The 15,610-nt window shown below is 36.5% G+C and overlaps 3 protein-coding genes across 4 annotated transcripts; 1 reads left to right on the top strand and 2 right to left on the bottom strand.

Moving 5' to 3' along the window:
- Nucleotides 1-5,740: 5,740 nt before the first annotated feature.
- Nucleotides 5,741-7,232, top strand: LOC113726629 (protein EXORDIUM-like 2). Its single transcript, XM_027250442.2, has one exon. It carries the CDS (start codon nt 5,833-5,835, stop codon nt 6,742-6,744), a length of 912 nt encoding a protein of 303 aa, XP_027106243.1. The 5' UTR covers nt 5,741-5,832; the 3' UTR covers nt 6,745-7,232.
- On the bottom strand, nt 7,157-7,705 carry LOC113724028 (phospho-2-dehydro-3-deoxyheptonate aldolase 2, chloroplastic-like). The gene has a single exon (XM_027246981.1). It carries the CDS (start codon nt 7,703-7,705, stop codon nt 7,157-7,159), a length of 549 nt encoding a protein of 182 aa, XP_027102782.1.
- A 1,859-nt stretch (nt 7,706-9,564) lies between these two features.
- Nucleotides 9,565-14,245, bottom strand: LOC113726628 (polyadenylate-binding protein 2-like). Of its 2 annotated transcripts, XR_011839134.1 has the most exons (7): nt 14,094-14,245; nt 13,826-13,928; nt 12,757-12,827; nt 10,423-10,614; nt 10,222-10,274; nt 10,019-10,146; nt 9,565-9,903 (listed from the first exon to the last, which is right to left on the bottom strand). XR_011839134.1 is itself a non-coding variant. In XM_027250441.2 (6 exons), the coding sequence occupies exons 1-6, from the start codon at nt 14,139-14,141 to the stop codon at nt 9,855-9,857; spliced, it is 591 nt and encodes a 196-aa protein (XP_027106242.1). In that variant the 5' UTR covers nt 14,142-14,245; the 3' UTR covers nt 9,565-9,854. The 2 variants fall into 2 exon arrangements, 1 of the variants encoding a protein (XP_027106242.1); XM_027250441.2 differs by lacking the exon at nt 10,222-10,274.
- Nucleotides 14,246-15,610: the final 1,365 nt, after the last annotated feature.

The raw sequence follows: 15,610 nt of genomic DNA, 5'->3' as shown, positions 1-15,610 counted from the left end.
TTATAATATATTTATTATATTCCATTCCGAAAGAGTCGACGAACCAAACATCAACTATAGTAATGATACACATTCCAGGTACTTGAACCAAACAAATATATTGGAATGAATGACCTCATTCCAAACCCAAGATATCCGATTCCGAATCCGAATCCGATTCCGACGTGCGAACCAAACGCCCCCTAAGTAGTAGTAGTAGTAGTAGGAATTGAAAGGCTTGAATGCGGGTGGGCAGATTCATGTAACTTGAGGAGCTATTTGTACAGCTGATTGGTAGCTGTCCAAATTGCATTTAACATAGAGGCATGTACATGATATGGCCATTTTGTCAAGAAAAGAGACGTCTGGGAGGGAGAATGATGGGCATCAAATCGAAGAGGAGCTCTCAAAAATCATGCTACAAATTTTGTAGATAGGAGTGTTGACCCCTTACTCTATTATTCGGATACTCTTGTCGTTTGATTACTTCATCAATCTGCCTCAAAATTCTGGTAGATGTTATGTCTTGGTACGGTTGATTATCACGTCCTTATTCCTTGACACTCCTTTCCCACCCCCACCCTCTCTCTCTCTCTCAGCCCCACCAAAATGACTACTATATATATATATATAAATAATTAAAAAAATAAAAAAATATATTGAAAATCGCAATGATGATATAAGCAAATAAATTCGGACAAATAATCTCCCGTCCAAACACACTCTTTTGAAGTTTATTAGGCAAACCCATCCTTTTTTTTTTTTTTTTTTTTTCCATTTGTCATGCTTGAGATTTGAATGCAGCATGCTACATATTAAAAAACAGCATACTACATATTGTAGAAGTTTATCTTTATCACATTATCGTCGTAAAGATTCATCATAATCCAAACACTTAAACGTTAGCTAGCTAAATAATTTGATGGGCCTGAACTGCACGACTCTAGGCTGTGTGCCGCTCTCACCCATTGATGGCTCAAAACCAGTTACATGAACACAACTCGCATTTATGGACAACAACTGTTTTCCACCATGAAAACGTTAAAGCTACCTGCCTCCACGGGCTCCTGACCTGATCAATCCTTTTTTCCAGCATTACTAGAATCTATGGCTCTGGTATTGAGCGGGATTTGATGCAAATTTTATACTAATGAGGATTAGTAGTTTAATGAGTGATAAGTATGTTTTAACACCTAGTAGTTGACACTTGATGCAAACAACCGACTTGAGAGCTCCATCATTGTTGATCCAACATACTCTCTTAATCGATCATTTTTAGCGGATAAAAGGCCTTCAAGGTCACTTTCACTGTGCTATCTCATCTCTTGTTAGTCTTAGGAGTTTGTCATAATTGTCTCTCCAATTATGAGATGTGATTCGCTGACAATTGAAAAGCGCAATAAGATAAAGAGAGGATAAGCTCTCACGGGCTACCTGTTGAGGTGAGTTTTTCCTTCATTTTTACGCAAAGTTAAATTCACTTTTAAATAAAAATTGTTTTTTTTTTTTTAAAAAAAAAAAACGACTGTTTGCTCTGAGCGTGGAGACTACTACTACTACTAGAGAACCTGCATCATTCAGAGTCGGAATGTTAAATTTACTTTTTATAAAGAAGGTTGTTTTGTCATTATCCACCGATTACAAACGGCAATTTACTTTCTATTAACCAATTGCGTTGGACGCGATTATAACAATTGTAATGGCAATTCTTGCACCCCTTTCCGATGGACGGAGTAATTGACAGGGAAAGAAAATGCCCTTTTGGGTATTCGTCGTTTACGCCGATTAGTCAACAACGTGGTGATTGAGAAATGCGTTTCACGTTCTTACACAAAATTGCAGGCCAAACACCGCTAAGTTTTTGGGTGGACAATAATTGATCGGAGTTGGACCACAAAACTAAAAGAGTAAGTCAGTAAAATGTCAAAGCTACTGATATTGGGAGGCAGCAAAATTTGCCTTTTTGTCAGCAATCACAAGCCTGTTTAGCTGATACATTTTGGCAAAAAAAAGAAGCAGTGCTTCTTCTTCAATTAATTCTTGATTCCCATTACATACTTTTAGCACAGAACTTGAAGCTGAAGCTTATCTTATCCCCTGCTGCAAATTGTAGCAGCAGATTGGCAGAGCATGCAATGCGCCACAGATACTGGCTGAGCCTTAAGGAGGGGGTGTTTAGTTTTACACGTGGCTGCCGCTAGTTTAATCACCGGTGAGATCAGAACCAGAGGGGCCCAGCATTTAAGTCAAAAGAAGAAGAACAACGCCAAATCATACACTAATACTAATAGGGGCCCCCACCGGCCACCGGGGGTTGATGTTGGACTGGTGCAAAGGTGATTAGATAAGTTTGATTCGTCCAAATTTGACCAGCCTCAGATTGCCGACGACGCCTCACTTCACCACCTCCACACGCACACGGACACGTGATTTTTTATTCATGGTCGAATTTTGAAGGGCGACAATTACAAGCCAAGTCTGTGGACTTTGGGAGTATACACTACTATATATAATGAAATGCTTTTCGTGCCTACCTCCATCCGGCTTTATTCACAAGCATTCAAACATGCCACTTCAAAAGTTTGTACATTCTTCACCTTTTACCAGCAAGAAAGCCCAATGTTCCTAAATCAAATGGTCAAACAGAATTTGTGGTATACTGTTTAAGTAAAATTTTTAAAAAAAAATGAAAATATGTCATGCAATCACGAGAAAGGTTGGAAAATATGTTACGCTTGAGTGATTCAGAATTGAATAATCAATCGAGCGCACGAGGGTAGCAAAAATCTAATTATTATGACCGCGACGAGTTTGAAATTTTACCTGGATTTCCCAGTCGTTTGAAGAGAGAAATTGAATGATTTGAACATGTTGCGTTTGAGTGATTCATGCATTCGTATGGCATCGATAAATTTATTGCTCGTTTGGATGGTTAGTTTTTATTAAAATTATTTTAATAAAATTTTATTTTACATACATCACATCATTATTGTTATACTTTTTTTTATAAAAACTCTAAAAAATTTAGAATCCAAACAAAGCTGTTAGGATTTAGAGAAATGTGTTAATGGAGAAAGCTGTTATATATATTTTTTAACTCAGTCCATTTCCTTCCTCTCTACTAAGTATTATTGTTGCATTTCCAAGTTTCATCCAAATTCCAGTTTACATTTAACGCGGCGAAAACGTCCATCCAAATCAAACAAAGCATTGAAACGAGAAACACAAAGTCGGCACCGTTGCCTTTTTCGAGCAGCTGCGGTGCATTTACCGGTGAAAAATCTCGATACACCGTCATTAGCTCTTTTTACTAGCACTAGTAAGTAAATACTTTTGGTCCACTCTCCGACGACTCTGGTGAACCCACCTGAACACCGCCACCGACAAAACCACCCAACCGGCCAACACCAAAACCCCAAAATTAATACCCATTTGAAATAAAATAATTTATTTCATAAATTTCAACCACCCTTTCATCTTTCTAATCATCATTTTATCTCGCATACATCACATCACAACAAATATTACAATAATTATCTCAAATAAATCATTCAAATAAACTCTTATCCAAACAAACTCCGTCCGCGGCGTCCACTTCGGTTATTTACGTTTCTTTGTGCTTCAATCGTTCCTTAAACTAACAATAATGTATAATTTTTTTTTTTTGTTAAATTTTGAAACAATAATGTAGAGTGGATAGAGAGAGTGACGTAAGGTCACGAAATCCAACAACCGAAGAACTCAGACGCCTAGATTCGAGAAAACGAACCAACCAAGAAACGAGCCGGGGACCCCCCCCCCGCCCGCTCAGTCTGCCCTTTGCGAAGGGAGAGTCAGCATAAAAAAGCCAAGTCATTTTATTGGAAGTTCCGGACCGATCATGCGACCTGCTTAGTAGTGGCATTGGTATATGAATGAATAAAAAATTAGTAGTGTGTGTAATGAAACAGGCCCTAAAAAGCAAGAGAAGCACACTACTATTAGCAATTTAGCATCGAATTCTGTACCACTGCCACCCAAAAGCAAGTCACCGCCGGTGGACTCCACATTCGGGTCCATCCCCACCAATGCCCTCCAATCACCAAACGCCAGCTTCGTGCAGCCCCCTACCCTTTTGCCCTATAGAATCTTAGATAGCCCTCTACCAACTCAAAATAAGGACATGTACCCTTTCTTTCCCAGTGGTCCCGATTTTCTTTTGAATTTCTGGATGGATACGTACAAGAACCAGCATCGTGCTACTGTTTGAATTAAGGAACTTTATTGGTCGTGTGTCTCGCAAGTTAAATTGACAATTAAAAGACTGGGGAGAAAAATCCGAATTTCACTAGTCGTAGTGGTACCACTAAGGACTAGAGCGGGGATGCTGATGGGGCCATACATAAATACATTGCGGGGGCTGCCCTTTACAAATTAGAAGTTGAAGAAAACACGAAACGGACGCCCCTGTCAAACAAATCGTGGTGTTTATTAGTATTTTAATAAAAAATGCCTTGTTTGGAAAGCTAATTTTTACTAAAAATTTTTTAATATTTTCATTAAGACTCGCGTGATATGTAATTGTTCACTATTCAAAAAATTTTAACCATTATTTGACGTAAAGGTATTCAATAAGCAAAAAAAAAAAAAAGATATTCAATTCATGCCTATGAATCTTGTTGAGTGGCAACACACACGATAGAGTGCGAGAATACAGAGGCATAAATGTAGGTGAGCCCTAAAATTGTTGGCAATTAGTTTGAAATGTGCGCTCGGTCTTAATGTGATAGATGCCACATCACCAAAGAATCTAGTGATCCTACTTGCTTTCATTCATCATGTTTGCTTCCATTTGTGACTAGCTTATAATCACGGGCCACGACTGCTAAATGGTTCCAAGGTACAAATGGAGCAGCTGTGAAAACATATTTTAAACAGTTAGTTAGTTAACACCCTACCCTGATCAGAAAGCCCCAAGGTCCAAGGCGCCCTCTTTCAACGTGGAAGAATGAACTTTTTCAATTTTCTCGTTACAAACTATTACCAACATGTTGAACAAAAAAATGATTCGAAAATAGGTTTATAATATGAATGAAGCTTTTATTTTTTTATAGAAAAATATACTGTAACGATTTGATAAATGTAAGGTAAAAAAATAACAGAAAAATATGTTTACATAAAATATAAAAGTATTTTGAAAAAAATTGCAACCAAACAAGGATTATTATCCAAACACATGATATTTCAAAATCAAAAGGTAGATGTCACTGCTACCAATAAATGCCAATCCAGAAGGCATGAAAGCTTTGCACCGCATCAGCGTTTTACAGACAGCTGTTGAGCGTGGCAATGAAGAGAGAGAGAGAGGGAGGGAAAGCGTAGAGGAATGGATTTGGATGAGATGGGGCATCAAAGTCCTTTCCTTCTGGATTCCTGTTTCGGGCAGCCAGGGCCCTGTTTCTCTTCTGCGTGCGTGTTTTTTTTTCAGTAGGTAGCGTAGGAGGAGTAAAACAAAATACTACAAAAATATCAGTCCAGGTGTAATGGCATGCACACGTCAACACCACCCCTTCTCTCTCAATTGCATTCCCCATCTCTCCACCACGTCAGATCAAACCCCACTCTAGACTCCCACGTCATCCGTCTCCAGCTTCCAGCCTGGCCGAACTCCCCTCTCCCCAATCCCCTGCCTCCACCTCGCATCCCTCCCCAGTTGACATCTTCTTCGCTTCTACAGCTGTCCTTCCTGTCTTCGGGCCTCTATATATAAGCTGCTACATCCTCCTCTCAAACCCGCAGCAGAGCCTTCTTTCTTAACTCTGTCCCAAAAAAACACAAAAAAATAATAATAATATCAAGAATAGCAGTACAACAATGGCTTCTTCTTCTACTACTTGTGGTACTCTTCTGTTCTTCGCTAGTACCATCTTCTTATCCACTCTCATATCTGAACCGGCTTCCGCGGCCTTGGTCCAACAGCAGCCCCTGGTCCTCCAATACCATAACGGTATTCTTCTCAAAGGTAAAATCACCGTCAACCTCATCTGGTACGGCAAGTTTACGCCCACCCAGCGCTCCATTATTGTCGATTTTCTTCAATCCCTTAACTCCCCCAGGGCGGCTTCTCCCTCCGCCGCCTCCTGGTGGATGACGACCGAGAAGTACAAGGGCGGTGGCGCCTCCACGCTGGTCGTGGGGAAGCAGATTCTCGACGAGAACTACTCTCTCGGAAAAATGCTCAAGAACTCGAATCTCGTTTATTTGGCTGCCAGAGGGGGCCACATGGCTGGTTCCATTAACGTTGTTTTGACGTCGGCGGACGTTTACGTGGACGGGTTCTGCAGCAGGTGCGGGACGCACGGCTCGACTCGGGGCCCGGCTCGGTTTGCATATGCCTGGGTTGGTAACTCGGAGACTCAGTGCCCGGGGCAGTGCGCCTGGCCTTTCCACCAGCCGCTGTACGGTCCCCAGACTCCTCCGCTGGTGGCGCCCAACGGAGACGTCGGAGTGGACGGCATGGTAATAAACTTGGCCACGGTTTTGGCGGGAGCCGTTACGAATCCGTACAACAGCGGGTATTTCCAGGGCCCAGCAACGGCGCCGTTAGAGGCCGTGTCGGCGTGTACGGGGATGTTCGGGTCGGGGTCTTACCCGGGCTACCCGGGTAACTTGCTGGTGGATAAGGCCAGCGGGGCGAGTTACAATGCGAACGGGGTGAATGGTCGCAAGTTCTTGCTGCCGGCTATATGGGACCCCCAGAGCTCTGCCTGCTCGACACTGGTTTGACTGTGATTGTGATGATTGATGAACCCGACCCGACCCAACCCAACCCGGAAAAAAAAAAAAGAGAGTTGATGATGGATGGATGGATGGGTAAATGGAAATTATGTTATTATGAGGTGTGGCAGCCGTACTTTTTATGTAGATACACGGTCGCAGAATGGTTTTTGAAATTTGGAATGAGGCCAGCTTTGGGTGCTGCTGCTGGCCGGAGAAGTGGTTTTGTTGTTTTGTGTGACGTGACGTGTATATTCATCACCATTACTAGAAGCATGAAAAAGAAAAATGTGAAAATTGCAATAGAGGGGTAAATTAAGTGATACCACTACCAGTAGTAATTATGATCAGTACTATGATCATATATCTTAGTAAAATATGAAAGGAAGGTTGATTATTATAGGACTGTATTAAGTGCTGTTTAAGTCCGGTGTCCATAAAAAGAAGCCTTGAAATTGCTCTTAATAAAAAATATGCATATGTCCTCTTTTGCACCAGACATGAGCACAACCCCCATCTGCAGAATGACTCTGAAAGTGTCCCTAATATTATTGGCATTGAATTCTTTAAAGCTCTCAGCGCAATCACCACCCTGCAATAAAAAAGCGTTCCCAAGTGCAGCCTGGCCGAGCTTTTCTTCGAGGTTTCTAGCTTCCCCTGCAAAAACTATAGGAGGGAAGGATTCAAGGATCTTTAGAACTGATTCAAGATCAGATTTATCCGGATATTCTGGGAGCTGAAACGCTGTTTTGGATTTCCAGCTATCTGGCCTCCAATCCTTCTGGGCTGGTGGTGTTGTGGCCACGGCTGAGATGGGCTTGGCATTGAATTTTCTACGGGGAAAAGAGTTGAACGGGAAAGAGGACAGTAAAGTGGGTTTAGTGGCTGCAGGGTGGAGGAAGGCGCTTGGGACGTTTGAGTTGCAGGTCACGTCCGCCACTGTGATGGTGGTTGTCAGCGCCTGAGCCATTGCTTCTGTCCTGAGATTTGGACTGGTAAAGGATCAGAAAGAAGACTAATTAAAAAAACAAAAAAAAAAAGGAACGGAAAACGAAAATCTTAGCAATTAGCATAGATTTTAGCTTAGATTATTCACATCCTTTTCCACAGTTACATTTTACGGTTTATGGTATATATCAAAAAGAAAAATACAACCTCAAACTTGAGGGTTTTTCAAATGATTATTTTAATGTCATCTCTGTTGGACATAATTTTTTATTAAAAAATTCCTTCTCAATTACTTCTTAGTGTGCATTTGATAAAATTAAAATTTACAAATTGAAATATGAATCCATTATGTTATTGAACTCTTAAATATTAAATTAAATATATTTGAGTGTATATGACATTTAGCGATAAGTGAATAACTTATCACTTATTTTTGTAAGCAAATTTTACTTAGAAAATTTAGTGGCACTTAATTAATTCAGATGTTCAATTTTTTGTTATCAAACGTGTCTGAATATATTAAGATCTAAATACATTAATTTTAAGTGATGAATTACGTTATCAAACAAGACCTTAGTCTATTAAGATACAATTTACAGTAATAAGGATCAACTTTTTTTTTTTCTTTTTTATGCATAATAAGGCTCAACTTGACTTTTGTTTCGATAGAGTATCCCAAATAATTATTTGGAATAATTACTGTAACAATTTTTATGATGTGAGATAAAAAGGTGATTGACAATATAAAAAAATGAATTGAAAAATGTGTTCATGATGCAAGCGAATTTTTTCTTTTGGAAAAAGTTGCTATCCATACTCTAGAAACTTCCATGATATCATGTATGTGAAATAAAGATGTGGTTGGAAAAATTAAAAAATAATTAACACACCTATTTAAGATGCAACCAATTTTCTTTTTCCAGAATAATGAAGCACCTACATAAACCCAATTTTTACTATACATTCTGTCAAGTGGAATGCAATTTTTTTAAAAGAAAATTTGCATAATGCTTAATAGCGAGCTATTTTATTTATATTATCTATTAATAAGTCATCTATTAATTATCTTTTACATCATTCTGTTTCTCTCCTAATGCACATTAGTGTAAAACCAACTAAACTAATTAATGGTTTTAAACACTCAAACTTTCAAAGCTTCCCATTTTCAAGGCTTTTAACTATTACTTAGTGCATAACCAATCAATATATCAATATATAATCCAAAAAGAACTCAAAAATTAATAAACTTGTTTCATGTATAACTAATTTTCGCTTATTCTTTTTTTAAAAATAACAAAAAGAAATATTAGCGATGGCACACACATGCCGTGTGCCATGAGCACTAGTGTTAATAATGTCGTTTTTACTCGTGAGAAGTATCTTGAACCAGCCTGCTAGTCAGCAATCAAGCATTCGGGCTGCTAAACCGTTGATCACAAAAAATAACGTGCAATTATTGCACATTCATAAGAATATTAAGTAACACCCATATCTCAAAAGATCGTAGTTTGCGGCAGCTAGCTTACAAGGAATAAAAAATAAACATCAACGACCATTAAAGTGATTCCTCTTGCAGCCATTGGAGTTTACATCAAACGGCAATAGAAGTATCGCAATCTGCTCTCGAACTCAGACGATGTGGGCAAGGTTTTTTGAATAAATAATAATCAAAAAAAGAGAACTCGGTTCCAGGTAAAGACTTGAATTCCCTGCTTAACTGGACAAAGGTATCATCTGCCTCATTCAGATATTCGAGCGTTTAATTGCCTCCAGGCGCGAGAGGAATGGGAGATCTTTTCCTAGCGTAATGTGTTATCCAGACATTATTAGTTCCAAAATCCTTTTTTTTCAAAAAATAAATAAATAAGTGCACACATGCAATTGAAAAATGAGGAGGCATTAAAAGACCTTGCGTAAATCACTCAAACAGCATCAATCCACAGCAGAAGAAACTGTTCGGGTCCATAATTACAATATTAACCAACAATATCCAGAAGGTAAAGCATACAAGTACCACCAAGGACTGACAGATTCTCGACCGATCCCGAAACCACCACTCCACCCCGAAACCGCAATGGGTTCCTTCCAAGCATATTGGATGACACATCACAAGGCAAGACACAGGCTTTGCAGAAGAGCGCCCTATCATATGATCTCATGGAAAACCGGATTCAGAAATAAGGGCTGTAACGCATAGGCATTCTGAACCTGGGAACCTTCCTGCAAAACAGATATTTCCAATACCATTGCCCAAGGTAATAACATGTGGAATGTCCATTGTAGCAAACACAATTTACAGAAAAAATAACATCGCAGAGAAATCATGGAAGCTCACCCAAATCCATAGGGAGGATATACATAAGGAGCCACATAAGGTGTCCTGCCCCTAAATCCCATATAGGGGCTGGGACGCCTGGGACGAAATTGTTTCATGCCAGGAACATTAGTCCGTTTAGCAGATACCTAATAACATATCCAGAGTTAAAGAGATAAAGCAAGCCTCCAAAATGAATAGGAAAACAAACGGTAAGGCTTCACCATGCAACTAAAGTCATTGCAGGATTCAGGGTCCTTTTGCCAAGAGGTTGTTCCTTGAAACAAAACAAGGACAGACGATTGGATCTTGGCTTATGTGTTTGCTTACTTTCATTGCAGGATTCAGATTCCTTATGTCAAGAAGTTGTTTCTTGAAACAAAACAAGCATAGAAGATTGAACCTTGGCTTATGTGTTTTCTTACTTTCAACTGGCGACCATGAAGCTCAGACTCATTGAGAAGGAGAGCCTCTTGAACAGCTTCTGGTTCAAGAAATTCGACATAAGCATATCCCTTTGGTTGGCCAAACTTGTTTGTTCGGATGGTTACTCTATTAACTGTTCCACATGCTTGAAAATGCTGCTGTACCTCCTCTGGGGTACATGAATAATCCACCTACAGAGCAAGTTGATACCACACAGAGAACTACTCAGGAAATAATTACGTGAATTGTGGTTCCATATTTACACCAAAAGACTTAAACTACATAAGAGGTATCTCACCCAAAAAAAGCTACATAAGAGGATTAAAAAATTAAAAAAAAATCCCTTGGCTTGTCAATATCCATCAACAGTTTGATTTACAAAGCAGATTATTTTTCACTTATCCACTGGTAGAAGAAGTTAGGTATCTTAGTACAAGTCATGCTAGCCTCCGGTAATTTTGTCATACAACTTGTCTCAAAAAATTACAACCGTGCAAGAAGTACGTACAACAAATAACCAAGGGACCAAAGGAAAAAAAAAAAAGAAACAAGCCATATGGCAAACTGAAGGTGCTTCATTTATTTAACAATTTCACTGTCCACAAGAATACAAGTCATATTTGCAAGAAATTTATTCATACTCATAAGGTTGACACTAGGTAAAAATCCATATGACAGTGACTGAATAGTTAATATATCCATAAGAAAGTGTAATTACAGCAACTAATTTCCATTGTGGCTTCAATCAGATTAACAAGGAAAGAGAAACAAGTCCTTGACACTGTCTGGCAGAACAATCCGCTATAATACAACAAAATCATGTAGCAGAATATTCACAAATTATGTAACATATAGATCATAACATATAATAACATATGCAACCTGGTTAAATTAGCTGAAAATACAATTAACCACTGGAAATTTTCCTTTCACAATCAGAAATAAGCCCAACTCTGAGGGACCATAGGTCACAGAGACAAAATGCAAGCAATGAAATGCTAAGGATTACTAAATTCTCAGCAAAAGCTCCATAATCATTCCCAAAATTCAAAAAGTAAGCAATAACTCAACCATAGAACCGGAATAAACCTCTCCAACAAAGACTGCTATTAGAAACCAGCACCAGGAGACCTAAAGCTCCCATTGCCCTCGATTGCATTGTATCAATGTTTATCCACTTCAAGGGAACATCTTAACAAACAAAAAGAAAATTTGTAAACATTTCATGCCCCAGGTTCTTGCACAAACTGAAAAAGAAAAACTATAATTGGAATCTAGCCAATCAGGTTTTGAAATTGGAACAATGATTGCTTGTCAACCACTTCAAAAAATATATCAGTCCAAGGCCCTTAAGATAAATCAAATCCGCATGAGATTTTGTTGCTAGTAGGTCAGTCCTTAGGAAAAGCGTATGAGATTTCGTTGTTCTAATCACTGAGACGATATAAAGAAGCCGACACAATTCCACATGAATAACCTAAAGTAACAATGATAGGTTTCTTCACTGACACAGGAAGGATGAAAATGATCAGTTAAAAGCCATAAATTTCACAGTTTGTGACCTTTAATAAACTTAAGCTTACATGAACAGTCATGGACTGTTGGATCCTAAATCCTAGACTCTGGAAAGAAAAAAAATATTGATTCTTTTGGTTTAGACAATTAAGCCATGAAGCATTTTCACACAATCAAGCACCCTACATGATGATTACAAACTAGAAGCTTGAAGCTAATACTCTCATTCCCAGTTTTTCCCCAAAGGGATGAAATCTTGTTCTTAACAGCACAGAAAGTGAGGGAAGGAAACATATATGAAGAAAGATTGTGAGTTCATAGTACTGAGTCTGGAAGACCAAACAAAGACTGAATGATTTGAAAATCTAATCAAATTCATATAAGGACATATTGATTCCAAAATTGAATGAAATTACCCAAAAAAATTCCAACAGCTCCTAAAGTATACATTTAAACACCCATCAACTTCTTATAAAAATCAAATTCATCAAGCAGCATCTTCCAGGAATCTTTGTACAATTTTCACTTATCTTGCATGCATATCCTGATATAATTAGGAGGAAAATAACTAAACATAGACAAAGATAAAACAAAACTTTCACAAGGCAATCATGCCAGCCACAAAACCCATATATCGACACAGAGATATCTATGAATATCAATCACTAAAGCAACACATTATAAAATAAATGAACATTAATTATCGAAAGCAAACAAGCTTCAGGGAAGTCAGGTGATTCATGAGTTAATGAGCCATTAATGCGAGTTTAAAAGTACACTTCATCTAATAATTAGTAGCTTATCATAGAGATTCTCACATTGCCAACAAAGACGGATCGAGAATCCACTTCTTCCCTATTTGCTTGACTTGCTGCAGCAGCAGCAGGATCTGATTGCATTTCAAAGAGGAAATAATAATGACAAGGTAGAAAATTTAACAAAAAAAATGCAAATGCTAATCAGTTTTATCATTGTACTTGCCAAGGGGAAGGGCCACATTACATGACATTTCAGAAAGTGAACCAAGATAAGATAAATACTGACAAATGTCCTTAAGATGTAGAAGAATACTAGACTTTCCAACTGGGAAATTGCGAAAAGATCAAACAGAACAGTTAAAAAAATAGAAAATCAGAGATTTGATTGCTCTTTAAACAGATCAAAAGATCCTAAGAGCATATGGAAGAATATCTAATTGCTTGTATTAAATCAAATTCAACCAAAGTTCTCTGCCGTACAGGAAATTTCACAATTGAACTTATCCAACCAGCAACTAAAAAAATGTAAATTGCAGCATGTCCAACAACATATGGAGATGGTAATGACTGTAGTTGTGAAAAGCTGTGAAGCTGTAATGAAACCCAAACCCAAAAAATTTACAATATCAAACAAGACTCAAAATAAGTTGAGCAATCGATTACAAAGTCCATCCAAATAGTGGTCGTCAAATTGCCAATTTCAGTAATTTCTTAAGATTATTCCAAATTCAACAGCTAGAGTACGTAAAAAGAAAAACTTTGGCCAATAGAGCAGACCTTGCCCTACATTATAAGCCCACAGATACTCCTAGTTTACACATTAAAACTCCTCAAACTTTCTAATTTAGACCAATCCGTGGATTCGTAGCTCAACGAACAGCAACAAAGAACCCCCAAAAAAAACCGAAAAAAAAAGAGCCGCAGAAAACACCAATGCACACATTAAGAACAGGTTTTTAGCTACAAAATAGATCCCTTAAAAAATGCCAGATATTGCAATTACCAACAAAGCTCACATCACTATTCACCAAATAACTCTAAAATCCTAATGATCAAATTAACAAGAGCGACGAATAGTAGAAAAAGGCTTTCAAAATATGAATATATGTATCATACGAAAAGGGAAGACCTTGAACGGCGCCCATTTCTTTCTCGACTTTGGCCTGCATTTCCCGGAGAGCTGCCGCTTCGTCTTCCATCTCCTTCAATCTTTTCTTCATGTCGTCCAACTCCTGCGTGATAATAATTTGACACGTACAAAATCATCAGTTTTGATTTTTAGGTCAGTACAAGCAAAAAAGTTAGGGTTTTGAAAAAAAAAAGATAAATGAAAAAGAAACGAAGTCAATTAATAGCAGAAAAACTTGCAAGCGACAGAGTTAGAAAGAGGAGCGAACCACGAAAGCTCCATCCTCCGCCGCGGCCATCTCCACGTCGCCCTCCATCGCGATCTCTCTCTCTCCCCCCGTTCCTCTCTCGCTCTCCTCTCTCTCTCACTCAGTATATATACATATAATAAAAAAATCTAAAATATGTGTTCTAAATATTAAAAGGACAAAACAGGACTTACGTTTTGAGTTTACCTTCTTAGCCTGTTTAATAATATAATTCACACTTAATTTTAATGGATTCGAATCTTAGTATATTCAAATCGTTTTATAACTAAAAATTAAACATATGAATTAATTAAATGACATTAAATTTTCTAGATAAAACTTGTTTTCAAAATTAAGAAATAAACTATTCACTTATCACTAAATATGATATACATTTAAATATATTAGATTTAATAGTTTTTCTTTTTCTTTTGCCCTTTTTCACTAATGCTAATCAGTGTTTTGCACTAAGTTAATTCAAAATTAAGGAAAGAGATGATGAACAATTTGAATACTAATCAATGATATGGTAGTGAAAGGAAGTGATTTATGGAATATGTAAGATTTTAATAATTGTGATTTGAAAAAAGTTTTACAATAGTTGTATGTAATAATTTGATAGAATGCAGATATTATTAAGATAAGATTAGTTATTTTTAAAATTATTTTAGATATCATTAAGATAGTATTAGTTATTTTTTAAAATTATTTTAAAATTAGGAATAATTTTTAAACATATAATATAACAGTCAATATGGGTAAAACCCAAATGACTTATAACCATTTAATTCTCTTCAATTGGATATGCTACACAGGAGTGAGAAACAACTCTAATTAAAATATCTTTTTGAGTCTGTTTTTGAAAAACTGTTTTTCACATTCCAAATGCTACAGTAATGTGTATTTCAAAAACAACTCCAAAAACACTATATCCAAACAATATATCAAAAACAACTCCAAATACATATTTAATATGTTTATTTCAATTTGTATATTTCAATTATGTATAGGATATATATATTATATTAATTTATATTTTATTTTATATAAAATATTTTTTTATATTTCTATAATATATTTATACAAATATTATGTATTATATAAATTATATATAATATAAATATGTATTATACAAATTTATGAATTTTAAATATTAAAAATTATATATTTAATATACACATAATATATATGTTTATGTATATTTATAATATACATTTATATTATGTATTATATATAATATTATGCATTTATACATTTATATTAATATACATAATATTAATTATACATTTATACATGATATTAATACCTTTATACATTTATATTTATTATATTAATACACCTATACATAATATTAATATATATATTTATAATATATTAATTTATACATTTATAATTTATACACATTTATAATAACATACATTTATACATTTATAAATACATTTATATTATGTATTATATATAATATAAATGCATTTATAAATACATAAATGCATTTATTTATAAATATATATAAATGTATTATAAATACATAAATGTAT

Source organism: Coffea arabica, chromosome 2c (assembly GCF_036785885.1).
Source record: "Coffea arabica cultivar ET-39 chromosome 2c, Coffea Arabica ET-39 HiFi, whole genome shotgun sequence".
Classification (NCBI taxonomy): domain Eukaryota; kingdom Viridiplantae; phylum Streptophyta; class Magnoliopsida; order Gentianales; family Rubiaceae; genus Coffea; species Coffea arabica.
The sequence above is the reverse complement of the archived record's forward strand: the minus strand, read 5'-3'. Positions and strand labels throughout refer to the sequence as shown.

What these genes read in the sequence shown, in the direction of transcription:
- LOC113726629 (XM_027250442.2), top strand. Translation starts at nt 5,833, where the DNA reads ATGGCTTCTTCTTCTACTACTTGTGGTACTCTTCTGTTCTTCGCTAGT.
- LOC113724028 (XM_027246981.1), bottom strand. Translation starts at nt 7,705, where the DNA reads ATGGCTCAGGCGCTGACAACCACCATCACAGTGGCGGACGTGACCTGC.
- LOC113726628 (XM_027250441.2), bottom strand. Translation starts at nt 14,141, where the DNA reads ATGGAGGGCGACGTGGAGATGGCCGCGGCGGAGGATGGAGCTTTCGTG. An exon ending in CGGAGGATGGAGCTTTCGTG is followed by an intron (nt 13,929 to 14,093) that starts GTTCGCTCCTCT and finishes ATTATCACGCAG; the next exon opens with GAGTTGGACGACATGAAGAA. An exon ending in GATCCGTCTTTGTTGGCAAT is followed by an intron (nt 10,615 to 12,756) that starts GTGAGAATCTCT and finishes CTTGCTCTGTAG; the next exon opens with GTGGATTATTCATGTACCCC.